The sequence below is a fragment of the Notechis scutatus genome, chromosome 2 (genome assembly GCF_049901735.1).
Source record: "Notechis scutatus isolate UNSWTSFEM ecotype Mainland chromosome 2, rNotScu1.2, whole genome shotgun sequence".
Taxonomy (NCBI): Eukaryota; Metazoa; Chordata; class Lepidosauria; order Squamata; family Elapidae; genus Notechis; species Notechis scutatus.
The window spans coordinates 93,539,953-93,566,666 of NC_142010.1; the positions used below are offsets into that span (position 1 = coordinate 93,539,953).

Consider the following 26,714-nt stretch of genomic DNA (forward strand, 5'->3'; position numbering starts at 1 on the left):
AATAGCAAAGAACTGGCCTTTGCTTCTGCTAGCAAAAATGGGGTGCAGGATGGTGCACACGGTTCCCGCATGCCTCCTGAAGCATTCTGCAGGTCAAAACGAGGCATGGGGGGGCGCATGTGGCCCCTGTACCTCATTTTGGCCAGCAGGGTGTTGCAGAAGGCATCCATTCCATTTACACACATGATCTGACCCTCAAAGAAATCCAGTTTGACACCCCTGGTCTATAGCATTATCTTCCAACCATAGCAACATCTGGATGGGTGGACTTCAAAGCTCAATGTTCTATTGCCAGCATGGCCATTAATGAAAATTCTAGGACTTAGTCCACACAACCTGGAAGTTGTCAAAGTTGGGAAATCTTGTCTAGAGAGTAGATAACTGAAAAGGATGAGATTAACTAAAAATATTCAGGTACTCAGAACCCATTCCAGATGCACTTTTATAAGATCACCTAACTGCCTTTGATCTTCTGGTTTACTTTTTATTTGTTAGTGGGTGGTTGTAACTCTGTTGTGAATCTCCTAGTGTTTCATATGCTTTGTCAGGGTATATGGGGAAAGTTTTAAAAGGTGACTAATTAAAATTACTCCTCCCATTCCAGGCCATAGAATTGGGTGGTGAAGATCCCATAAAAGCAGGTCTACCCTGATCCTTGATAAAGGCATAACTGTTTGTTTAAAACTGAAGCAATTGCTATGTGATATACATACTTGCACTTCTTTGTTCTTTCCAGAAAATTTAGATGCCCATACAGGTAGTCCTCAACTTACGACCACAATTGAGCCCCAAACCTCTCTTGCTAGACATTTGTTAAGTGAGACATTTGTTAAGTGAGTTTTGACCCATTTAATGACCTTTCTTGCCACAGTTGTTAAGTGAATCACTGCAATTATTAAGTTAGTAACAGTTTTTAAGTGAATCTGGTTTCCCCACTAACTTTGCTTGTCAGAAGGTCACAAAAGGTAATCAAATGACTCCTGGACACTGCAACCATCATAAATATGAACCAGGTGACAAGTGCCCAAATTTTGATGCTGCAACGGTGTGAAAAACAGTTATAAATCACTTTTTTCAGTGCCTTTGTAATTCTAAATGGGCACAAATGAATTATTGTAAGTCAATAATTATCTGTATTATACAACTATATGTGTCTGTGTGAGGAAAAAAGTATTTCCTAAAAAAGAAAATACTAAAACACTATTGCCAACTATTTCAATGGGGAGGGGGAATAGAAGGTAGTAAAATAAAACTGGGTATTCCCCTACTGCCATCCCACCCAAAAAACCCATATAGGAGGTAGAAAGAGAGACAGTTCCCAAAATACACCAAGACCATGAAGTCTAATGATGGTGTGAGAAGAACTAAACCTCAAAATGAACTGGGATTGGCAAAGAATATCAAAATACGTCCCCATTCCTTCCAAAAAGACGCTTTTGAAAAGGAAAAAAAAAACTAGAACTGGTCTGCCAGATTTCCAATGAAGATGGCAAAATGCTATCAGGCAATAAGCACTAGATACAGTAAGATAACTCAGCTCCTATTTTGTCTCAGTCCACTCTCTGAGAAAAATACACATGTTCCACAAGACATATTTAACAAAGTGGCCCATGATATGCTGATTAGCAACCTAATTAGGTGTGAGCTGGATGGCATGACAATTAAGTGGAAACATTGTTGGCTTGAGAATCATACACGGAGTATTCCCTAAGAGTTTGTCCACCATCCTGGAGGGAAATACGGAGTGGAGTGATGCCTGGTTCAGTGCTGCTGCCACTGTGCTTCAGCATTTTCAATTAATTAAATAAATAATGGCAAATGAGATGACAGTGGGTGAGAGAGGTAACACCAGAAGACAAAAATAAACTGTCACAATAAGTTAGAGAAACGGACTGAAAATCATAAAATGGAATTTAAGCAGGCAATTCCAGAATTCTTCATTTAAAAGACAAGCATCAAGCACACAGCCACAAATAGTCCTCGACTTACAACAGTTCATATAGTGACTGTTCAAAGTTACAATGCCACTGGAAAAAAATGACTTGTTTTTCACACTTACGATCATTGCAGAATCCCCATGGTCAGGTGATCAAAATTCAAAAATTTGGCAATTGATTCATGTTGCAGTATTATGGGGTCATGTGATCAGCTTTTGCAACCTTCTGCACAATCAACGAGGAAGCCATTTTCACTTAAAAACCGTGTCACTAACTTAACTGCAATGATTCACTTAACAACTGTGGTAAGAAAGTTCATAAAATGGAGGATAACTCATTTAACAAATGTTTCACTTAGCAACATAAATGTTGGGCTCAAAGACTACCTGTATCAAATGGGGAATACCTAGCTAAGGAATAAAACTTTGGGGGGGAAATTTTGAGGAATGAGTTTTGAGTATAAGATGAATATGAGTCTGAAGCATAATGCAGCTGTGGTTTTAGGCTGCGTGAACAGGAGTACAGTTTCTAAAATAATAATCCCACTTCTGCTCCACCTGCTGACCACTCCACCTCCTTGAATGTTGGATCTTGAACTAGATGTGACATTTTAGGAAGGGTGGAGAGCAATGGGAACATGTTCAAAGAAGGACGATGAAGATGATTAAATTAAATCCCATGAAAAGAAAGTGAAGGACCTGGGAATGTTTAGCTTGGAGAACAAAAGGTGCTGGAGGGAAATTATAGCACTGTTCAAATATTCAAGGATAATACATCGACAACAGCCAGGAATTGTTCTTCCTCGCCAGAGGACAGGATGCAGAATATTAGATTCAAGTTACAAGAAGGCAGATAGTGCTTTAATGTTACAAGAAAGTATTAAATCGACAATGGAAGGATTTAGTCAGAGGTGTGGTGGTTAAATACCTTCACATAGGTATTTAAGCAAAGATTTAGACAGTTGTCTGTTATGGCACTTCTGTTTGAATTTTTATATGGAACAGGCCGTGGAGGATCGCCTAAATGATATTCCCAAGTTCTGTGGAATTCTCTGATTTCTTTCTGTGTTCGGGAATTCTGAAAAGTTAATGTGACAGGCACAACTATTTGGAAATTTTGATTAGTGGCAGCTTCAGCACCAACACTGCAAATAAATAAATAAAACACAAAGTTGAAGAAAAATGTCCAGGGAAAGGAAAGAACGAATAACCTTTCACAAAAGTTGTCAATCCTGTAAAGTCCAGTTTAGAGCAAATAGAGGGTTTCAACAAATAGAAGAAAAAGAAGCCAAAGAACCTATTTCTTTTATTCCTGCTATCTAGTAAAATGGGCCTACTGTCTTGGAAGCCTATCATGACAAAGAGGGGAAAAAAACACCTAATTCCCAAAATTCTCTCAAACCTGCTACCAGACTTATTCAATGGTAATGGAAATGGCCAGAATGGTAGCATGGACATACAGACAATACAGATATTAAGAGGTAAGAAAAATTAAACACTATAATGTGTAAAGGTCTTGCCAGTTACATAATTAACATCCTATTCTATCTTCTTCTTCTTTTAATAATGCTTCAAAATGTGTGTGTGTGTGTGTGTGTGTATGTGTATGTGTCTGGATGGACATTTGGACGGGCAGACAGAATTTCCCCAACATATTATTTTTAGATTTTATTATTTTTTGTGTGTTTTGGATTTGTATTACTTTGTACACATCCCCTTCTCATATCTCATTGAAGATGGGCAACCACATAACATTCTAAATACATAAATAAACATATGCATATGGATTTGGATTTGGGGAGGGAGGAATCTCCATAATTACTTTCAATTGGGCAGGATTTTTATATATGTTGATAACTTGTGAGGGTATCATTTAAACCCAGATTTGTCTTTTGGGATAAATAAATTCAATGATATTTCTTTTTTATGTTTGCATCATGTAGCCATTATTTTCTTCAAATACCCTCTTAATTTCTTCCTTCTCATTTCAATCAATTCTATTCATTCCACATGAAATTTCCTGGAAATTTAACAATGCAAGAAGGTAATTATTTTCAAACTTTCCTGCAAAAAGAATTGTTCGCTGATTATATGTGTTATTTTTGCACCTCCTCTCACTTTACAATTTTCTGTTAAATTAAATTTTTTATCACATCAGACGCATCTGTAACTGAGCCAACACTGAACATCAAAAATACATGAAATAAGTTTGTATAAATTTGAAGGGACAGCAAAGGAAGAAATAAATGCATTGCATTTAATAAATTACCCTTAAATATCATCTTATTATACTTGAAACTAGGCATGTCCAACATGCAATATGCAGGCCACATGCAGCCCTGGACACCTACTGTGTTTCTCATAAAATAAGGCAGGGCCTTATATTTTTTTGAGCCCCGAAAAAACAGCTAGGCCGTCTTTTCGGGGGTGACTTAATTCCCCCCCTTGCATCCTCATCTAGAACGCCCCGCGGGCAGCCTCGCCACCAGCCGCTCCTAATGGGTGATCATGGCGAAGCGCAGAGAGCTCCCTACTCCCACCAAACACCTTTGCTGCAGACCCAAGACCTTTGGCACCCGCTGCTGTTGCTTTCCCTTCTGCCCATTCTGCTGCCACGTTTGGAACTGCCGCTTCCGTGTTTGGAGTGCTGCTGCCATTTGGAGTGCTGCCGCCATTTGGAGCACCACCGTCATGTTTGGAGCTGCCACTTCTGCGTTTGGAGCTTCCGCTGTGTTTGGAGTGGCGGTGGCGCTCCAAATGGCGGTGGTGCTCCAAACAGCGGCAGTGCTCCAAACGTGGAAGTGGCAGCTCCAAATGCAGCGGCAGTTCCAAATGCGGACATGGCAACTCCAAACAGCAGCAGTGCTCCAAACAGCGGTGGGGTTCCAAACGCGGAAGTGGCAGCTCCAAATGCAGCGGCAGCTCCAAATGCGGACATGGCAACTCCAAACAGCAGCAGTGCTCCAAACAGCGGTGGGGTTCCAAACGTGGAAGCAGCAGCTCCAAACGCAGCAGCAGCTCCAAATGCGGAAGCGGCAGCTCCAAACAGCAGCAGTGCTCCAAACAGCGGCAGCGCTCCAAAGCGTAGAAGCGGCAGCTCCAAACGCAGTGGGCAGCTCCAAATGCAGAAGCGGCAGCTCCAAATGGTAGCGGTACTCCAAACAGCAGTGGTGCTCCAAATGTGGAAGTGGCAGCTCCAAACGCGGCGGCAGCATGGGCAGAAGGGAAATCAACAGCAGCGGGTGCTGAAGGTCTTGGGTCTGCCGCAAAGGTGCTTGGCAGGAGTAGGGGGCTCTCTGCGCTCTGCCATGATCACCCATTAGGAGCAGCTAGTGGCGAGGAATTGCTGCCCGCAGGGAGCTCCTAACGGCAAGTCCCCCCGCCCTTCCACCCATTTTGCATGTTTTAAAATAGGCCTAAATTTGGGGGGAGGGGCTTAATTTCATTTTATGCCTAGAAAACATGCTGGGTCTTCCTATTGGGGGAGGTCGTATTGTTGGAGAAACACGGTAGTTTGATATTTATATACAGTAACTATATTATATATTTTGCATCTGATCCAAGAAGATTCCTTCTCACTCAATGTGGCCCAGGCAAGCCAAAAGGTTGGCCAACCATACTTTAAAGCAAATATTGGATTTGAGTTACAGTCATGAATCCTCATTGGTTTTCAGAAGGAATCTTTCAATTTATACACATTCTTCTTCCATCTTACATGGCCTAAGTTTTTAAACAGATTTAAGCAATTAGGAAAAAAACTAGTGCCAAAAAAAACAAACAAAATAAAAGTAGTGTATCAAGAAAAATGTGCATCATTGACATAGTATGTTTGATCTGTAGAAGTGAGCATTTTGGGGGACTCAGCATTTTTTTTTTATTTTGTATAATGACTTATTTTATAATTCCATTGTGTTTTTATTCTTGTTTAGAGTTTGTTCTGGTAGATAGGGAGCCATATAAATATGTTCAATAAACATACAAATAAGTAAGTAGGCATATTATAACGTTGCCTATGCTTTCATAATTTGAATATGCTCTTTAGCAGTTGCTACTTAAGCAAAAGCAGGGATTTTGCAACATATTTATACATTTTATCTTTAGACATCACAAAAATGGTAATACAAGGAACCCTCCAGTAAGTGAAAGGACAAAAAATGATACAGCTTGATCCTTCGACATTTTTCATCACTTTTTGTCTCATGGAAAATGTTTTCTGACACAGTCACTTTAGTCTGCATGTCACCAGTGTGAAAAAAGGAAGGCATGAACTTCCTTTCATTAACATGTAGGGAGGATTAGAAAACTATTATTTGACATGGAGGTCTTTCAAAATAATAATGCAACATAGAACTTTTGACTATTAGGCCTATGCAAAACTTCAAAGAGGTACTACATTTTGACAAAGCTTTCAACAGTACATCCTCTCGAAGCTGCTTTGTAAAGGTTTCCTCTAAATTCGATAGTCATGTGATTACTAGAGCGATGTGCCAGCATGGTTTCCTCCAATTTATGTCCTGGTAATATTCTCTTTATTAACATTTACCTCCCTCCACTTTGTAGACATAGACATCTGCGAGACCTTCTTGACAACTATATTACAAATACTTTATTTTTAGACACAGATGCTGCAGTAGTAATTGCCTCAGTTGGAGGTAATGATTCCATTTTACAGGCTAATTTTAATTGGTCTCTTCCCCCCAAGAGAGAACCATGTTAAACAATCTAAAACATAGTAACAAGGCAGGTTTTTTGATTGGTCCAGTTAGTTTGGAGATAATTTGGACCTTGTCGTTCTTAGATTTTATTTTTAATACTTTCCCTTAGCTTATTAACCAAGCAATACAGGTAGTCCTTGACTTACAACAGTTCATTTAGTGACTGTTCAAAGTTACAACGGCACTGAAAAAAGTAACCTATGACCATTTTTCACAGTTCCAACCTTTGTAGCATCCCCATGATCATGTGATCAAAATTCAGATACTTAGCAACTGGTTCATACTGGCCATTGCTCTGTCCCAATGCCTTCTGCAACCTTTTGACAAAGTCAGTGGGGAAGCCACGGTCACTTAACAACTAGGTTACTAACTTATAAACTACAGAGATTCACTTAACAATGATGGGAAGAGAGTTCATAAAATGGGGCAAAACTCACTTAATAAATATCTCATTTAATAACAGAAAGTTTGGGCTCAATTGTGGTCATAAACTGAGGACTACCTGTAATTTGTTTCCCAATATTCCAGTGTTCTGAAATTTTCAACAAGCTCTTTGGTAAGTGTTTATTAACAAAGAAAAATCTGATATTTGCCACTTTTTAATTGCCAGATTAGATTCCCATTTCTTGAACCTGTGACTATACATGGAAATTGAATAAGTTCACACTCATAAAAACTGTGCAGGTTGAAGTATGGAACAAATTCTATGAAATGGACCAAAAGACAAACACTAAGCATTTTAAAGGAGTGCTTGCTTAATCTAACTAACTAGCATTTTGCCTTGGTCTTCCATTATCAAACAAGCATCTCAAGTTTTAAAATTCCTCTTTTTTTCTTCTCAGTTCACACTTGGTATACTTTTGTGATACATACCTCATATTTCTTATATGCCATACAGCACACTAAACCAGAAATTAGGCTGTAGGAATTATAATGCTGGGTTACACTAAAAACAAATCAGCTATGCTAGAGCTTCTCACAAAGATTAGATTCTGTGAATCCAGTCTTTGTTTCATGAGTTGGATAAGATAAGTTGCAAAAATTAGCTTAGAAATACACATTTCTGAAAACAGAAGTTCTGGACCAAAGCCACTAGGATTTATACTCAGAAACTCTACTGAGGAAAATACCACTAGCCTTTAACCATGTTTTTTAAACAATATACATTAACAGCAGAACAGCACTTACAGGTATCACTTTTCCATCTTCATCACAGACACACATGTTGACTTCTACATTTCTCTGAGTAGTTTTATTAAATTTATCTAAATCTCCACATAGCAAGGTAATATAGATGTCATTTCTTACATCGCCTGTGAAAGAAACAAAAAGTTAGAAGTAAGTCACTATAGTGACAAAGCACATTAAAAGCTATTTCTTCCATACCCTGTGTTATACCAGGACATTCAAGAGGAAAATGAAGTTAATCTTAATGCTGACTTCATTGTCCCTTCAGGGAAAGGATGATTGTAGCTCCATCATCAATGGATAATCCTCATTCTGCAGTGACACCTTCTGGTGAACTTTGGTCAAATCAGCTAGCTGAGAAAGTGTCAAGGATAACACGGAATTCAGAGAATTGTGCCATGAAGGCTATGTAGTGAATGAGCAAAAATAGAGCGTAGGGTGGGGCACAAAAACTGGGAAGGGCAAATTTCACTTGAAAACAAGCCCTTTTCATCTTTACCTAAAAACACATGCATACAAAAAGCAGACAAACTCCACTCTTCTTTTAAGATGAGGTTTTTGCTTGCTTGGTCTTGAATCTATGGAAGATGCATCTTTTTCACCAGATGTTGAATGGTCAGCAATGTTAAGTTCTTTGTTTTCTAAACCAGAGGTGGTATTCAGCAGGTTCTGACCAGTTCTGGAGAACCAGTAGAAGAAATTTTGAGTAGTTCAGAGAACCGGTAGCGGAAATTTTAAGTAGTTCAGACAACTGGCAAATACTATCTCTGGTTGGCCCCGCCCCCATCTATTCTCTGCCTTCCGAGTGCCAGCTGATCGGCTGGGTCTTCTTTTGTTGCCTTCCACAGGAGAACGGAGCTGGAAAGCAGGTTAGTGGAGTGGGGAAGGAATGGGATTTTGCAGTATCCTTCCCCTGGAGTGGGGTGGGAATGGACATTTTACAGTATCCTTCCCCTGCCACACCCACCAAGCCATGCCCACAGAACCGGTAGTAATTTTTTTTTGAATCCCACCACTGTTCTAAACTATTATATGTCAAATAACAGCATAAAGACATGCATAGACAAATAGATTAAAAGTACACACACATACAAGTAAAACATGCCTTTATACTAGGGGGAGGAGGGGAAGAGGAAGGAAAAGTGGAAGAGGAAGAGGAAGAGGAAGAAGGAGGAAGAGACAGTGAGAGTGGGAGGAGGAGGAGGAGAGGGGGGAGGAGAAAGGCTATCTGGGTGCCATGAAATTATCTGGGTGCCATTAATTTCCCACTGAAGATGAAAAAATTAATTGAAGAGTAACTACTCATAAATCTATTCTTTTTACGTAAACACATGGCATGACAAAGAAATAAAAATATAATAGTTACTGGCCAGAGGGATTAAAGTAGAGGATTTAACTGTATTTAAAGTAAAGTTATATTGTAGTTTGGTCACTTTATGCATTATTATCGTATTTAGTTTCCACACAATCCATTCTGGACCTTAGGAAATAAAATTTGCTTATTACAGTAATTGATGTAGATACGCTTGGATCAATTTAATTTTGGTTTAATGAAGAGTTATAAGAAAATTATAAATCTAAGTAAAGATGCTTTTATCTTTTCCCTTGATGTCAGGGAGGGAGGGAGGGAGGGAGGGAGGGAGGGAGGGAAGGAAGGAAGGAAGGAAGGAAGGAAGGAAGGAAGGAAGGAAGGAAGGAAGGAAGGAAGGAAGGAAGGAAGGAAGGCCTTTCAATTCAAAAGAAAAAGGATCAGTATCATACCTGGCATGATTATTTCAGGGAATCCAAGCTTCCTAGCAACAACTGTTGTCCTATCAACAAGGTGAGGATGGTCCTTTCTAATATGAGTAATGTCTCCAACAAGCATCTTCATAGTTACCCATAATCCTGTATGACATACAAAGATAAAGAAGACTTATCATGAAATGGGAACTAAGGATTCAAAAAAAAATATAGATAAGAAAGCCTAATTGAGAAGTTCCATTGTAAAACACATTCACATAAGCAAGTAGCAGCAGGCTCAAAGTCTACACTATTTTGTAGTATGAACAAGGGGCTTCATTTAAAGCTCATATAAGTAAATATATTAGAAAGTGCATGTCTATCCCTATATAATATTGCTGGTTCCTAGTACTTTTTCCAACTGGCTTAAAGGCTTCCAGTCATGCCATCACTTTAAGAATATAGATATGGGAGAATGGAGTAAGAACAGGCGTGTACTTCACCTTGCCCGCCACTGTCACTTTTGAATGTGGTAACCTTGTTTAAGAGGTTGTGCAAAAACTCATTCTCTGGCACTCTGAAATAAAAAGAATAATATTACTGCAAACCAAAGGAATATAATGAATCAAAGTCAGTTGAGACAACTTTTTCATCAGTACATGAATGTGAAGCCGTACGTTTAGAGTTATTGAATATGTGATAAGGGAAGAATTCTTAAACATAAAACAACAAATGCTTCTAAGTTTAATAAGAAGAAAATAGTGGAAAATCCAGCAATTCACAAATGGGAAAGGGAAACAACACATTGTTGCTTCAACATTGAGATTCAGGACAAGACCTTCTAGAGCTTATCTACAGATACCTGCACAATAATTAGTGAAAAGAATGCAGCAGTAAAAACATATTTGGATTTAGATTAACTCTACATGTGCTTTCAGTAAGCAGAAGATTCCTATATATGAAAAGTACCTTTAGATACAGCACATTTTGATTTATGTTTATAATGACTTACAATATTTTTTCATAATAACTGCATCCTACTGGAATAACTTTTTTTACACATTAAAAATGTTAAACAACAAAATTGTCTTACGGATGAAAGGGGATGAAATATTGTTTCTCTTCATCACTTTCTATTTTTCTTTTTATAATATCTGAGATGTCCATTACTAAAGGAAGAAAACAAAAAACTATCACGGCTTGAAAACAGGCAACAAGTATAACTTCTGTCCCAGTTAGAATAATATATATAACTATAACTATAACTATATATAACTATATATAACTATATATAACTATATATAACTATAACTATAACTATAACTATAACTAACTATAACTATAACTATAACTATAACTATAACTATAACTATAACTATAACTATAACTATAACTACCGTGTTTCTCCAACAATACGGCCTCCACCAATAGGAAGCCCCACCATGTTTTATTGGCATAAAATCAAATTAAGCCCCTCCCCCAAATTAAGCCCCATATTAAACATGCGAAATGGGGGAGAGCGGGGGTTGTCGTTAGTAAGTACTTTTGTTGCATGCCCGGATATGGTGCTGCCTGCGTTGGTGGGGCACTTCATATCGGAGACCTTCCACCGTTGCTTCACCTTCTCCTTGCTGCCGCAGCGTTTGGCGCAGCCACGTGCAGCCAGTCAGGGCTCCTCCCTGCAACCGGAGCCCTGAGGAGACACTTGGCTTCAGGCGCTCCCGTCTTCCCTTTGCTTTCGAAGGTAAAGCGAATTATTTTACAAAGCCTCCCCTGCCCGAGAGGGCAGCCCAACCCCACGGGGGAGGCTAATTTCCGGGCCTCTTCCGTTCCTCCCGACCTCCCTACGCTGCGCGCCTCTGACGCGCCCGCTCCTTCAGCCCAGCGAGCTCTTCCACCTCAAAGAAAGGCCAGGCGGGCGGCTGCGGAGCAGCAGCAGCGGGTCTGAGCCGCTCGCAGCGGAAACAGCCACCACCCGTAGCCCGATGTGGGGAGAACGAGCGAGGTTAGCGCCCGCCAGCCCGGGCGAGATTTGGGAACAAGGGGCAGGAGGAGGCACGCACACACCCGCAGCTCACTTTCCCAGCTTTGCCCAGCCCTTACGGCTCTGGCGCGGCCCTGGCGGGCAGCGAGTGCCTCCCGCCGGACCCTCCGCTCATCCTGCCAGGGCCGCGCCAGAGCTCCGCAGCCGCCCACCTGGCCTTTCTTTGAGGTGGAAGAGCTCGCTGGGCTGAAGGGAGCGGCGTGTCAGAGGCACGCAGCGTAGGGAGGTCGGGAGGAACGGAAGAGGCCCCAGGAGATTAGCCTCCCCCGTGGGGTTGGGCTGCCCTCTCGGGCAGGGGAGGCTTTGTAAAATAATTCGCTTACCTTCGAAAGCAAAGGGAAGACGGGAGCGCCTGAAGCCAAGTGTCTCCTCAGGGCTCCGGTTGCAGGGAGGAGCCCTGACTGGCCGCACGTGGCTGCGCCAACGCCGCGGCAGCAAGGGAGAAGGGGCAGCAAGGAGAAGGGAGAAGCAACGGTGGCCCGAACCCGAAGGTCTCCCGAATATCCAAGCCGTCGCGCCCGCCCACCCACCCGAGGATGCAAGGGGGAGAATTAAGTCACCCCGAAAAGACGTCCTAGCCGTTTTTGGGGTCAAAAAAAAAAGGCCCGGCCTTATTATGTGAGAAACACGGTATAACTATAACTATAACTATAACTATAAACTATAACTATAACTATAACTATAACTATAACTATAACTATAACTATAACTATAACTATAACTATATATATATATATATATATATTCAGCTCTGTGCTTCTCAGAGTGATGTGAGCTTGCAGCTGCTTCTTCCTTTTAACTGCTAGTGGGGGTGTGACTTGATTGGGTGGGGGCTTGGCTGTGTTCTGATTGGGTGGGGGTGTGTTCTCATTGGTTGGGGGTTTGGCTGTGTTCTGATTGGTTGGGGGTTGGCCATGTTCTGATTGGCTGGAGGTGTGTTCTGTTCAGGTGGGGGCTTGGTTGTGCTCAGGTTGGTCTTAGTTACTGGGGGATTTGAGCTGGTGAGCTGTGATCTTGCTGTTTGGCTTGAGTTCGTGGTCGTGCTGCATCTTCGTGGTGGGGTCAGTTCGCTTCATGTATGGCTCAGAGGGTTTGAAGTGGGTAGTGATGCAGCTGCAGTGCGGCTTCTGGTCTGTGGTCGTGTCTCATCTTCTGTGTGGGTGTGAGTCTGCTTTTTACGTGGAAGTGTGGTGGTGGCATCTTGTGTGGCCCTCGTGGGTGTGGGTCTGGTGTCATTCATCATGTTAGGTACTCGTCTGTTCATGAGGGCGGGTTTCCAAATGGCTGGTAAGCGGGAGGTGTCATCTCATTTATTCATGCTGTGTGGGCGTTTTTCTATCTCTATGGCTTCTCTGATTATTCTGTTGTTGAAGTGTTCGGTTTTGGCGATAGTTCTGGTATTTTTAAAGTCAATCTCATGTCCTGTGGCTTTGAGGTGTTGGACCAGGGAAGAGGTCGGTTCTTCTTTTTTTGATTGAGTTCTTATGTTCTTCAACGCGTGCACTTATTCTTCTGTTAGTTTGTCCAATGTATGTGGTGGGGCAGGCGGTGCAAGGGATTTCGTATACTCCTTGGTTTTCTAACTGAAGATGATGAATGAGACTTCATCGAAACGTTGCCTAGATACTTCCAATCTTACGCGGGAGAAAACCCGAATAACCAAAGATCCACATACAAATACCCGCGAGAACCTCAGAAAACAAATATTGCACCTCTACGGGGAGGAAACCCACCATCTGACCAGGACTTATGAAAAACTTGAAGTCCAAAGAGCTTCCATTTTATGTGACCTTGCATTCCTATGCAACTGCCGAGATCAAAATTTAATTCCCACAAGCTTCCAATTGAAATTCCACACCAACACAGCAGCCACCAAACGCATCCTAAAAAGAACAGAATTGGCCCTAATTAGAAATGAACTTCACACAAAAAGATTTCTCCTAGACCAAATCAACAAAGATCTCCTCACACTTCACCTCAGACTCAGCAACAAGATTCACCCCTTACTTTGGGACAAATCCAAACAACTCGCTGTCTGGAGAGCCGAAACACAGACCACCCTCAAGACAGACACACACACCAACAAACTCAGAAAACTACAACAACGCCAGAAACCAACTCCTCCCCCCTCACAGCCACACATGAAACAAACAGTGCAAAACATCTCAGACAAGATCCTCACCGAAGCTGAAACCAAGGTCCTTTCAAAAGGATTCAACTTTGCTGTCGCTCCCAAAGACATCCCCACAGAAACCATCATATGCGGAGTTGAAACCAGCCTGACCAAAACCAACCCTGATGCTGCTAATAGAATCAGACTCGAAATCACCAACATCCTTTGCACTAGCAAACCACCCAAAAGCAACTTACCCAAAGAAGAACAAACTGCACTACTTAACCTGAAAGAAAACACCAGCATAATAATCCTACCAGCAGACAAGGGCAATGCGACAGTGGTTATGAACACATCTGACTACCAAACCAAGTTAACCAACCTACTCCAAGACCCCACATACAAACCCCTAAAGACAGACCCCACCACCTACCTAGAAAAAAACCACCAGATCCAAAATAAAAGCCTCCCCCATCAGTGAAGAAATCCAGCAAAGAATCATACCCAGAGAGAAATCATCCAGATGCCCTAAGCTTTATGGTCTCCCCAAGAAACACAAAGAAGGAACCCCACTTAGACCAATAGTCAGCTCCATAGGCTCACCTCTACAAAACCTAGCCAAATTTCTCACCAAACAACTACAGCCCTATGCAGAATCCATCAACTCACATGTAAGAAACTCATTCCAGTTCATCGAGATCATAAAGAAACAAAACTTACAACCCAGTGACCTACTAGTGAGCTTCGATGTCATATCCCTCTTCACCCAAGTGCCAATAAAAGAAGCCTTGACAGCCATCCAAAACAAATACAACCCCCCCAAGCACATCCTAGATCTGACCAACCACTGCCTATCCAATACATACTTCACCTACAATGGACAAAAATACAAACAAATAGAAGGAGCACCCATGGGGTCACCCCTCTCACCTGTCATCGCAAACCTCTACATGGAACACTTTGAAACACAAGCTCTAGAAAAATATGATCACAAACCCAAACTCTGGCTCAGATACGTAGATGACACCTTCATAATCTGGCCACACAGGAAAGAAAAACTGAACAACTTCCTCACACACCTCAACAGCCTACACCCCAAAATACAATTCACCATGGAAACAGAAGTCAACAATCAACTTCCCTTCCTAGATGTCTTGGTATACAAAAAACCCAATGGCTCCCTAGGACACACCATCTACCAGAAGAAAACACATACAAACCGCTATCTACACGCACTCTCACACCACCACCCAGCACAGATCAATTCCGTAGCTGAGACACTCATCTCCAGAACAAAATGCTTAGCTGACAAAATGCGTATCTGGCTCAGATACGTATCTGATACGTATCTGATACGTAGATGACTACGTATCTGGCTCAGATACGTAGATGCCACACGGGAAAGAAAAACTGAACAACTTCCTCACACACCTCAACAGCCTACACCCCAAAATACAATTCACCATGGAAACAGAAGCTAAGAATAAACTTCCCTTCCTCAATGTCTTAGTATACAAAAAATCCAATGGCTCCCTAGGACACACCATCTACCAGAAGAAAACACATACAAACCGCTATCTACACGCACTCTCACACCACCACCCAGCACAGATCAATTCCGTAGCCGAGACACTCATCTCCAGAACAAAATGCTTAGCCGACGAACAACACCTAAAAACCAAACTACACACTCTCACTAATGTACTAACAGCCAATGGATTCCAAAGAAAGAAGATTACCCACCTAATCCAAAAAGAAACCCCAACGAAAATCCAAGACAGAGAACAAGAGAACGGCAAAGCCCTCCTCCCATATATAAAAGGCACTACAGACAAAATCAGCAAGATCCTCCAAAAACACAACATTAAAACAGCATTCTACACAAACAGAAAAATATCCGCCTTCCCCACCACATACATCGGACAAACTAACAGAAGATTAAGTGCACGCATTGAAGAACACAAGAACTCAATCAAAAAAGAAGAACCGACCTCTTCCCTGGTCCAACACCTCAAAGCCACAGGACATGAGATTGACTTTAAAAATACCAGAACTATCGCCAAAACTGAACACTTCAACAACAGAATAATCAGAGAAGCCATAGAGATAGAAAAACGCCCACACAGCATGAATAAATGAGATGACACCTCCCGCCTACCAGCCATTTGGAAACCCGCCCTCATGAACAGACGAGTACCTAAAATGAAGAATGACACCAGACCCACACCCACGAGGGCCACACAAGATGCTACCACCACACTTCCACATAGAAAGCAGACTCACACCCACACAGAAGATGAGACACGACCACGGACCAGAAGCCACACTGCAGCTGCATCCCTACCCGCTTCAAACTCCTCCGACCCATACATGAAGCGAACTGACGCGCACCATGAAGATGCGGCATGACCATGAACGTGAAGCCAAACAGCAGGATCACAGCTCACCAGCTCAAATCCCCCAGCAACTAAGACTAACCTGAGCACAACCAAGCCCCCACCTGAACAGAACACACCCCCAGCCAATCAGAACACAGCCAGCCCCCCAACCAATGAGAACACAGCCAAACCCCCAACCAATGAGAACACACCCCCACCCAATCAGAACACAGCCAAGCCCCACCCAATCAAGTCACACCCCACTAGCAGTTAAAAGGAAGAAGCAGCTGCAAGCTCACATTACTCTGAGAAGCACAGAGCCGAAGACACAAGCCTGAAGATGATGAATGAGACTTCATCGAAACGTTGCCTAGATACTTCCAATTTTACGCGGGAGAAAACCCGAATAACCAAAGATCCATATATATATATGCATTAGAATTTTTTTAATTGTTTTTCTCCAAAGCAAATTTTAAATCTAATAAAATAAAGCCACACAAATACACAACAATGAACTTTGCAGTGTGGATAGCATGTATATGAGGAAGTGTTGCTCCTATTAGAAAACTGATATCTGCCTGAGAAAACAATATATGGAAAAATTCGATGATTTCCTCCCAACTTTCGGCATCATCCATTACTTATTTACACATCAGTGAAAAACTGCCGATAACTATAAAAGCCCTAAGTAAATAGCAATTAATTTAGAGCTGGAGCTGACACAGCTGATTTGATATGCTTGCTTAATAATGCATTAGTATTCCAATTTTGCTTGCCTGCATTCTGGTATTATTATTTTTTATTCCCCATTTAAAATATTAATGAGATAATGCAAAGGTGAGCAGATTATTTTGAGTTCTTATCTTGTCCTACCATTCTTCCTTAACCTGCTGTTTTCCAGATGAGCTAGATTATAAATTTCTTCAACTTTCTCAACCAGAATGATCATTAGACTTGCTGGTTATTTAAACTTGCTGGAAATTTTGCTGGAAAAGACTTGCTGGAAATTTTAAACTTAGCATATCTGGATCTCACTGGGAAAGAAAATATTATTGTATATCTTCTGCATCACATGAAATACTGTGTCTTGTTCTCTCATGCTGCTAACGTAAAATAAAATCCACCATTCTTTGATCAGCCACCTTTTTCATTGATTTTTTTTCAAGGACATCTTAAAGAACATTTCACTTAGTTATGTCACTTGGAGCAAATTTAAGAACGGATCTTTGCTTTGACAGACTTTCATGTTTTGACTTCTCTTGTGATCACACAATAAAAAGAACACTTCTAAGCTACATGTTCAACATTTTCTTCAGAATTGTTTCAGTAATGTCTAACTGATATCATTAAAGGTTGAAATACCAATATAGCTTCATAAATCTCTATGGATATATCAATATACAAAAGATGCCAGTGCTGAGGGTGAGAGAACAGAAGGCCAAGTCCAATTACACAACCAGAATCCTATGTATCCAATGCCAATGTCCAATGTCTTTACATGCTTGTTAGCAGTGAAAATGTTATAAATTCCATGATTTTGGTAAAACTGTATATCAGGTACCATCAGCTCACATTGACTGAGACTTCAATATTCAAGGACAATGGTAATGTGGAAGGTGATGGGGCTTTAATAAGCAAGTGTGGCTAAACTCACATAGGCACAGGTGGAATTGTATTAAAGACTGTGAAGGCTTTTTGGATCCTGTCCATTCTTTGCCTTACCTGCCACTCCAAAAGGCCTTCTTATGCCCTGAGTATATTTTTTGGTGTTCGTATCTTTGAGATCCATTTTTCCAATTCGTACAATTTGACAGATCAAATAAATTCGATCCCTTCCAAGATCTTTGTTTCCAAGATCCTGAGATAAATAACAGCAAAATTCAATTGACAGACTGACAGTTAAAAAAACTATCCAAATATCAGCATTTTCTGGGCTAATACTGATGTAATAATATAACAATAACAACAGAAAAATGTTGTTTCAGCACCAACTGATTTAAGCAACATGAATGAAATAGAATCTGCAGAAAATAAGAAATAGAAAAATAAGAATATAGTAAAGAAAAAGAAAAAATAAAGAAAAGATTTCGTCCTTCAGCACATAATAGACAATTTTATTACTTTTACTTAACATATAACAAACGACCTCTTCTTTTCATATCCCATCTCTTATCTATAAACAAATCCTTAAAGCCTAGTTTTTCTGTTCTGATGAGAAAAAACAATTGATTAAGGGTTACCGCAGATAACAATATATCTATTTTAACTTTGGTCAAACAAACCAACTTTATATTCCTCCTTTTAAGAATTTTGAACTTTATTTCTTTCAAATAATGTCCTTGAACTTGATTTCTTTTAATTTTTCTTTGTTCCTTCTCACAAAATTCTTCAAAGCTTTAATAAGACGTTTTAGTAATATATAGGAAAATTATTCAGGTCACTCTTTTACATTATTTGTGTATCCTTTACATTATTAAGACATCATCCAGTTTTATTTGTTTTCCAGTGAAGTATCTTTTTCTATATTATTCTTGTAGCCTGTCATTTTTAAATCCATGCAGTCTAAATCTTGTCTCAATAAAATGTGTTGCTCTTCCATAACTTCTTTTATACACTGTCTATCTATAGAGATATGGTAGACACTCTTAAAATTAACTTCTGGGTCCAAATATATCCTTCAATATGTCCAGCATTAAAATATTTTGCTCTGTTCTATATTAATAAGTCAAATTTAAATCTCTTTTCCTTGTTATCTTTAGTTTCTTCTGGTTCTCTGTAGTGTCCAACCTTCAAAATCATATTCTATCATGTGTTGTTTTAAAAAAATTCAAAACAAAATTATTTCACCCTGTGAAAAATTCTTACAATTAGTTTGAAATCTTATTTCCAATCCATCTGAACACTTTGTTCATTTTTTTAACTTTCCCATGCCAAAGTTTATTCCAAAGAAACAATATTTTTAGTTTTTAAATTTGCACTTAATTTTTTCCCTCCATGCTAGAAACAACTGCCTGGAACACTTGTGGACCATCTCTGTTCTCTTCCTTTTTCTGGGGAACTGCAAATTGCTGATCCATCACCAGTTCTTCTTTTAGTTGAGTCAATCATCAAATTCCTGATCTATTCAGCTCTACTTTTAGTGGAGTTGTTTTCAGCTTGGCATTTCTTCCCCAGAAGTTCTCAGGTAATTAGAATATAATTTATATGTTTCAGTGACTTACTGACTTAGTCATCTGTTGTATTTAGCATAACATCTGTGTACAATATGATAATTTTTCTTGTACCACAATATTAATGTTTCTCAAATATAGCTAGATAAAAGCCATAACCATGGATCAGTTATTTCAAATTGACAACCACAATCTATCCTCATGGTTTCAGGATTAAGTCAGTCTAGCCAAACACTAGATTTAGTCTTACGGCTATGTCTCTCCCTCACATAATTTATTTGAAAAAGTTAGTTTTATGATTCATTCAGTAATTTTTCAAAGAGAAGGACCATATCTATTTCACAATACTGCTCAAAAAATTAAAAACAAAATCCTTATAAAAATAAGTTATCTTTTCACCTATCAAGCAATCCTTAACTGTGGTTACTTACATAAGACACAATAGCTGAGTTTGCACAAGTCAAAAACACATAATGCCTTTGTATTATATGCACAGTTAGGCATAGAGAGAGAATGAATGAAGTGAAATCACTTAGCAGAATTCTGCTAATTCTGTTTCCTGTGGCAGATGAGAAATACTTGATTCTGCAAGTTTTCCAAAAAATGTACAGGTAGTATGGGTGGTTGGAGTGAAAGGATTATTAAAAAAAAAAAAAACTACTCACAGTGAAAACCACTTTTAGATTGTTGAAATTGTCAACTTCTTTGACAAAACCTTTGCTCCCCCACCTCACCAAATAATTTTCACTGTGGAAAAATAAACATTATATAAACTCAGATTATCACAATGAAATAGCACTGTATAAGAAGATATTGGCAAGCAATTTTAAATTATATTGAGTGCATCATTGAAAATTCTGCCAACTAAGTTTCAAATTTCAGCTCCTGCAACTTCAGTCATTATGCTTGACTAAACCCAGAGCAATGGGGAAAGTCTGAGACAATGGTTAATAATTATGTAAAGAGACAAGCAGCTCCATTAACCTATTAAAATAGTTCAGGCTTTGATGCAAACCTGAGCTACCCATAAGTCATTCTGATGTCTTACCAAATGAGTCATTAATATAAATATGCCTGTTCATAAACTGTGTATGTTTAATCCTAAATTCATCCAAACCACAAGAGAGTGTCATAATCCACACATTTATAATCTCACACACAGGTTTAAATTTCTTAGGAAAATGGACACTGCATCAGTAGAAGAAAAATTGGCATACCTTATCACTGTATGCTTATGGGGATCATAGAGGGACATGAAAAGTTCAGCATCTTCTCCTATTTTGCAGACAAAATTTCTTACATAGACATAAAGGCTGTGAGTGGGGGATGAAGTATTTCGGCAGAAAGTTCCATATATCGGCTCATCTTTTGACTGACAACCAACAACAAATAAGAGAAAGAGATGTTATTAGAAAAAACAGCAAAAGAACTTGATAAACAGATTTACTTTAAAAAAAAAAACATAAGTTAATGCTACATCACATCTTTGTGGTCAGGAACATTTAAACCACAACATTTATCACACTTTTCCCAACTTTCCTGTCCAGTTGTGCTGAAATATAATCCCCGTAATGTTTGGTCATTTTAAATACCTGAGGTACAAAATTAAGTAAACTGCTATAAATATGTACAAAATCCTCTCTACTTTTGAAATCAAACATCTTTGTGTAGGTACAAGGCAGACTTTCCCAAACTGTGAAATATATCTCAACAGAGTCCAGGGGAAGTGTGAAAAATGTATAGTTGTCGAATTATTACAATAAATTCACGTTCACATTTCCCAAAATATGATCTTCACCTGAATATCCTAGTGGTGATCTTTTTAGTTTTTATAAATTTAACAAATATATATATATATATATTCATTGTATTGTTTTCATTATTCATTTGTGTTCATTTTGTTTTTTTGGATTTTTAGGGGAGGCATGTATGTAAAGATTGTGATAGCAAAAAGAAAACTGGTATAAATTGTTCTTCTTCATCCCTACTTTGTACTGTAGATCTTGGTCACACAATGGTTATGACATGCTACCATTGTAACTTTTTATGTGCTACTGATTTTTAAATATGTAGCATTGTTCGCTGGTTATACGTTTAAGCAAATTTAGCATTAATTTTCAGGGAAAACTGACTCTTTACAAAGGACAGGTACTCTTTTCCACTCAGCTAGAAATTAGATAAAGATCTCACAAAAAAAAAAAAAAAAAGCTCTGTTCAGGAAATAGTGTGCTTAAACATATCATGTCCCAGCAGACCTGGTTACCTGAAAACAGTCTGGAATTGCTCACTATGCACAATTGTTACTACCATCATGATAATCATAGGAACCTGGTGCTTCAATAGGAATACAGAATAATAGAGTTGTATCTACAAACATCAAGAACAACTACTTTGCTAGCACAGGATGTAGTATAAGTTACTAGCTTTTAGAAAATCTGGATCAGTGCGCTGCTCATTTTCCTCATACAAACTTTGTTTGACTTAAAGCTTATAGACATGGATAATAAGAAAGGCCTTGTCCTCCCTTTTAAATTTAATCCCCTTGTCATTTTTACAAAGATTTACCAATGCACATTGTTTTTAAAGACCAGGTAAGGTATATCTGACTTTTTTTAAGAAAAGCTTGCTCTAGGCTTTTTGGTGTTCCCCAATATGTGTGTTAATTAGAAGTCTAAATTATGTTATTGGTTTATTGATGGATTGAAATCAACATTTTAAAAAAGCTGGGAATTCAGAATAAATACTTGGTGTGAGGAGATATTTTTAATATGCATACTGAATCAGGCAGGGGAAATGATTGCTAAGCCGCTCCTGATGCTTTTACAGATGAGTCCTTCATGGGAATAAACAAGGAAAGTTCTGTTTGAAAGTAGAAAGATGGAATGCAAATCCCATACCATTTCTTCTTTAATTCTTTCTGTGATTTTTTTTGTAGCTTCTGTATGTGCGTGGAAGAGACTAATGACACTGGTTTTGTCAGGATCCAAAATATTGCCATCTTCATCTCTAACAATCAGGTCCAGCTCTAGAATCCTGTAGATATAAATGGAAAGTGCCATCTGCAACATTAAAGGCCATCCTTCAGTTTCAAATGAACATCACACTACAAATATCTTAGGTTTCATTCAAGTTGTTTGAAATCTTGTTGAAGTTTGTTTATCTCTGAGGTGTGGTTTAAAAATTAAGACATTACGCAAAACCAAACAGTATGTTAACAGATCATATAATACTCATGAGGATACAATCTCCTTTGAAAACACAGTTTGCGTAATGGTACCCTGGATCAGAGGTGGTATTCAGCAAGTTCTGACCAGTTCTGGAGAACTGGTAGTGGAAATTTTGAGTAATTCAGAGAACCGCCAAATATCACCTCTGACTGGAGATTTTACAGTATCCTTCCTATGCCACACCCACCAAGCCATGCCCACAGAACCAGTAGTAAAGAAAATTTGAATCCTACCACTGTCCTGGATGAAACATGAATATGATTAACATCTATGATTTTGCAATGAAAGAAACAATTTTTGAGAAGTCTAAGTAATTGTAGCTTGCAATGATGAAATGCAGAACTTTCAATCCTTTAGCTGAGTGTATACAATATGCTGAGTCACAAATTGGCCAATCCCATTTTGTTTGAGTGAAACCAGCCAACGTTTTTACTGATGATGCAATGTGTCATGGAAATTCCAAAACTAGACTGATAAATCTTTCTCTTCCTACTTCTGTGGAGTTATTATTTGCACCAGAAGAGAAGCTATACCTTGTGCTTTTAGGTGTTTCCCTTGAAATTAAGACAAAACAAGATAAAACAGTCAATAATCTAGCCTGTTTACCTTTAAACTCTCCTTTATCTCCAAACAACTATTTTTATTAAGATATTAATTTTTAATATCTTAAAAATTGCAAAAATGGCATCACTCTGACCTGATTAAGGGGCAGCATGTTGAGAGTCCAGATGATATTTCTTTGCCTTCTATTTACCTTAGCTTTGTTTATACTCTTCACTTTGCACTGGAACATGTAGAACAGGGGGTGCGTTGCCTTGGGAAGGAAAGGCAAAACCAGGAGCCGCTGAGCCTGAGCCTCCGGTGCCACTGCTCCCATTGCAAAGCACCGCCGCGGCTCTTCCTTTTTGCCTTTCCCTTCCCGAGGCAACACGGGACTGGAGCCGCGCGGAGCCACGCCAGCGGTAGCAACTCCTGACTCAGGGGCCTCCGAGGGGAGGAAAGGGGAGAAGAGGGGGGAGGGTGGGGGGGAAGGGTGGGGGCGATTCCCCAAAATCTTGTGCTGACCCGGCCCGTCTGTCAAATTTTAAAAGTCAATGCGGCCCCGAGCCAAAAAGTTTGCCCACCCCTGATGTAGAATGACAACATGATAGAATGTTTTGTAAGGTATAAGAAGTGCTGCAAAGACGTGGCTAGAAAGATACTGTGTATATCTGCATGGGGTTCTCCTTGCTGATGAGCTATTTAAGTCTTGTCAGGAGTTCCTAGCAGCTGATGGAGTTGTCAGCTTGTTCTTTTTGATCAAGGGGTGGGGTTTTTTGCCTTTCTATATTTGTATTAACTGTTTCCATTTGGTGAAGTAGAATCATACTTTCATTTCTTTGAGATCCTTTAAGAATCTGCTTGTATTTTGTGTATCTTCCTACTTTTTATATGACTTACTGCTTCAAACGTTTTTTCATCTTTTAAACCTTAAACAACACTTAAACAATGCTATGCATAAATCTGAAATGGTAGATGTTAAAAAAACCCTGCATTTTGCAAAAGCAACTTTAAAAAATGCCCTAAAATACTTTTTGAAAACTCGTTCCAAATTTGCCTAATATAAAATAAGGATACTTATGTGTTTTCTGATTTTTTTTGTTTAGATGAAATGCAAATTAAAAATCTAAGATCCCCTTTCCATTCAATAGCCTATCTTATTCTAGAACATCCAAACCCAAGTACTTTATTTTGCTTCTCTTTTAGATAAGCTTTGAATATGAAATATTTGTCAGCCACATTATCTTTTTCTCCATGGTTGTTTTGGAATGCAGTCTAACAGATATAATATTTTTCCTATATGCATATTACATCCCATACACAAGTTGTGACTTGTGGTGGCAAAAAATAATAAAAAAGTAAAAGAAGATCAAGATCCAAACAAACAAACCCCAAGTATTAATATCCTAAAAAGCCAAATCGGTAAGGAGAAGGAGACGATGTTACAAATAAGCACCATAAAATCATAAAATCAGTTTTTCTACTGAGCACTTTGATAACTCTTTTTAAGCAACTTGTCTTAGAAGAAAATAATGATATGCAATATAGAGCAGGCAGCAGAAAACATCTGATTTTAGACAAGCTAAATAGAGTTGCTTAGTATATGATTGGAGAACACCAGAAAATCCAAAAATTAGACCAGAATGGGAAATTGGAAAAAAAATCTCAGAAGAAGGCAGTGACAAATGACTTTTGTGTCTTTGTGAAGGAAAGTACACAAATGGATCGATAAGATCATCAGAAGTTAAGTTTGACCTGAGGGAGACTTTATGTTAGGTCTATAACAAAGGTAACTTGTAAGTCACAGTTATGACAACCAGACATTTAGAATGTCTTTTTAACATTCTACTAATATTCCTGGCTGGAAAATGGAATGGAATGGAATGAAGGAGAGGAGAGGAGAGGAGAGGAGAGGAGAGGAAAAGAGAAGAGAAGAGAAGAGAAGAGAAGAGAAGAGAAGAGAAGAGAAGAGAAGAGAAGAGAAGAGAAGAGAAGAGAAGAGAAGAGAAGATATTGGAGGTCTTCTAGTCAACCCCCTACACCATTTCAGACAAATGGTTGTCCAATCTCTTCTTCAAAACCTCCAATGATGGAGCACCCACAACTTCTGGAGGCAAGTTGTTCCATTGATTAATTTCTAACTATTGGGAAATTTCTTCTTAGTTCTAGGTTGCTTCTCTCTTTGATTAGTTTCCATTCATTGCTTCTTGTCCTGCCCTCAGATGCTGTGGAGAATAGCTTGACTCCCTCTTCTTTGTGGCAACCCTGAGATATTGGAACACTGCTACCATGTTATCCCTAGTCCTTCTTTTCATTAAAGTAGACATACCCAATTCCAGGAGCTGTTCTTTATATGTTTTAGCCTCCAGTCCCCTAATCATCTTTGTTGCTCTTCTCTGCACTATTTCTAGAGTCACAACATTTTGTTTGAATCATGATGACCAAACTGGATGCAGTATTCCAAGTGTGTCTTACCAAGAGATTATAAAGTGGTATTAACACTTTATATGATCTTGATTCTATCCCTCTGTTAATGCAGCCTAGAACTGTGTTGGCTTTTTTAGTAGCTGCAACACACTGCTGGCTCATATTTAAGTGATTGTCTACTAGGACTCCAAGATCCCTCTCATAGTTACTACTATTGAACTAGGTACCATCTATACTGTACCTGTGCATATAATATATAGTATTATAGTGTTCTTAAAAGCAATGCTAAGGAATCTCAGTTTGCAATCTGCCCAAGGTAATTCCCTTTCTAAAATAAATTGATAGTAACATCAGAACTTACTTGTTGCCGTAATCAATTTTGGAAGTGACCTTTTGTTTCAGTTCTTTTAGTTCATCTTTGGGCAATGTCCCCGAGAGGAGCTGTGATCTCCACTCCATTAACTCGCACATCATCACTTGTACCTGCCGGAAGTATTCCTTTTTATTTGCCTGAAAGAGAAAACAATTCAGACTTCAGCTTATTTAAGATTTCAATTGCCCTTTCTCACTGTGGTCAAGCAACCCCTGTATGACAGCAGAACCAGTATATTTTCTCTAAGTGGAAGTGATCCTATTTTTCCCAATCTACAAAAACCCTGGGGATCAAAATATAATAGATATTTAAAACACAAACTTTCATTTATGTTGAAAATGCTTAGTGCTTTATTGTGACTGAAGGTAGGGTGGACTATTGCAAAACAGAGGTAAAACCATAAGCATGATCACATAATAGAAAAAGCTGGCATAAACCAAAACTTAGCACTCCAGCAGAAGGATTATTGTTTTCTCTATATGACATAGGAACCTACCTCTCTAGGCATTTTAGAATATCCTTCCTTTCACAGCAATGACATTTTTCCCCTAATTAAAAAATTGTTTGCATGCCTCCAGCTCTACTACAGAGAAAATGAAGCAACTGCTCTAAGTTGTGCCAGCTTTCCAATAATTCCTTCTGATCCACCTGGCTCTTCTGCTTCCTTGGAGATCTACTAAAAAGATAGTCGGGTGCTTTTTAAATTAATCTACTACCTCTGGAACCTTTTGTTGAAGTATAATCAATTACCTATCGGTTGCTTATGTTGAAGAAACAGTAGGGATTGCCAAAATGTTCTGGACCCTTTCCAGATGAATTCAAGATATATTCTAGGTTTTTGCTTTTCATCTTAACTGTGGTTTACTTTGACCTATTCTCAT

The 26,714-nt window shown here is 39.2% G+C and overlaps 1 protein-coding gene across 1 annotated transcript in view; it reads right to left on the reverse strand.

The window, feature by feature from the left end:
* The window catches only part of DOCK2 (dedicator of cytokinesis 2), a 316,367-nt gene that overhangs the window by 269,755 nt on the left and 19,898 nt on the right, over positions 1-26,714 (reverse strand). The window contains exons 6-14 of the mRNA XM_026688575.2: positions 25,822-25,970; positions 22,164-22,299; positions 20,484-20,638; positions 19,932-20,013; positions 17,819-17,954; positions 10,655-10,730; positions 10,065-10,138; positions 9,601-9,726; positions 7,840-7,964 (exon numbers count right to left, since the gene is read on the reverse strand). Coding sequence (XP_026544360.2) covers positions 7,840-7,964; positions 9,601-9,726; positions 10,065-10,138; positions 10,655-10,730; positions 17,819-17,954; positions 19,932-20,013; positions 20,484-20,638; positions 22,164-22,299; positions 25,822-25,970 — 1,059 coding nt within the window. The remainder of the gene's footprint in view (positions 1-7,839; positions 7,965-9,600; positions 9,727-10,064; positions 10,139-10,654; positions 10,731-17,818; positions 17,955-19,931; positions 20,014-20,483; positions 20,639-22,163; positions 22,300-25,821; positions 25,971-26,714) is intronic.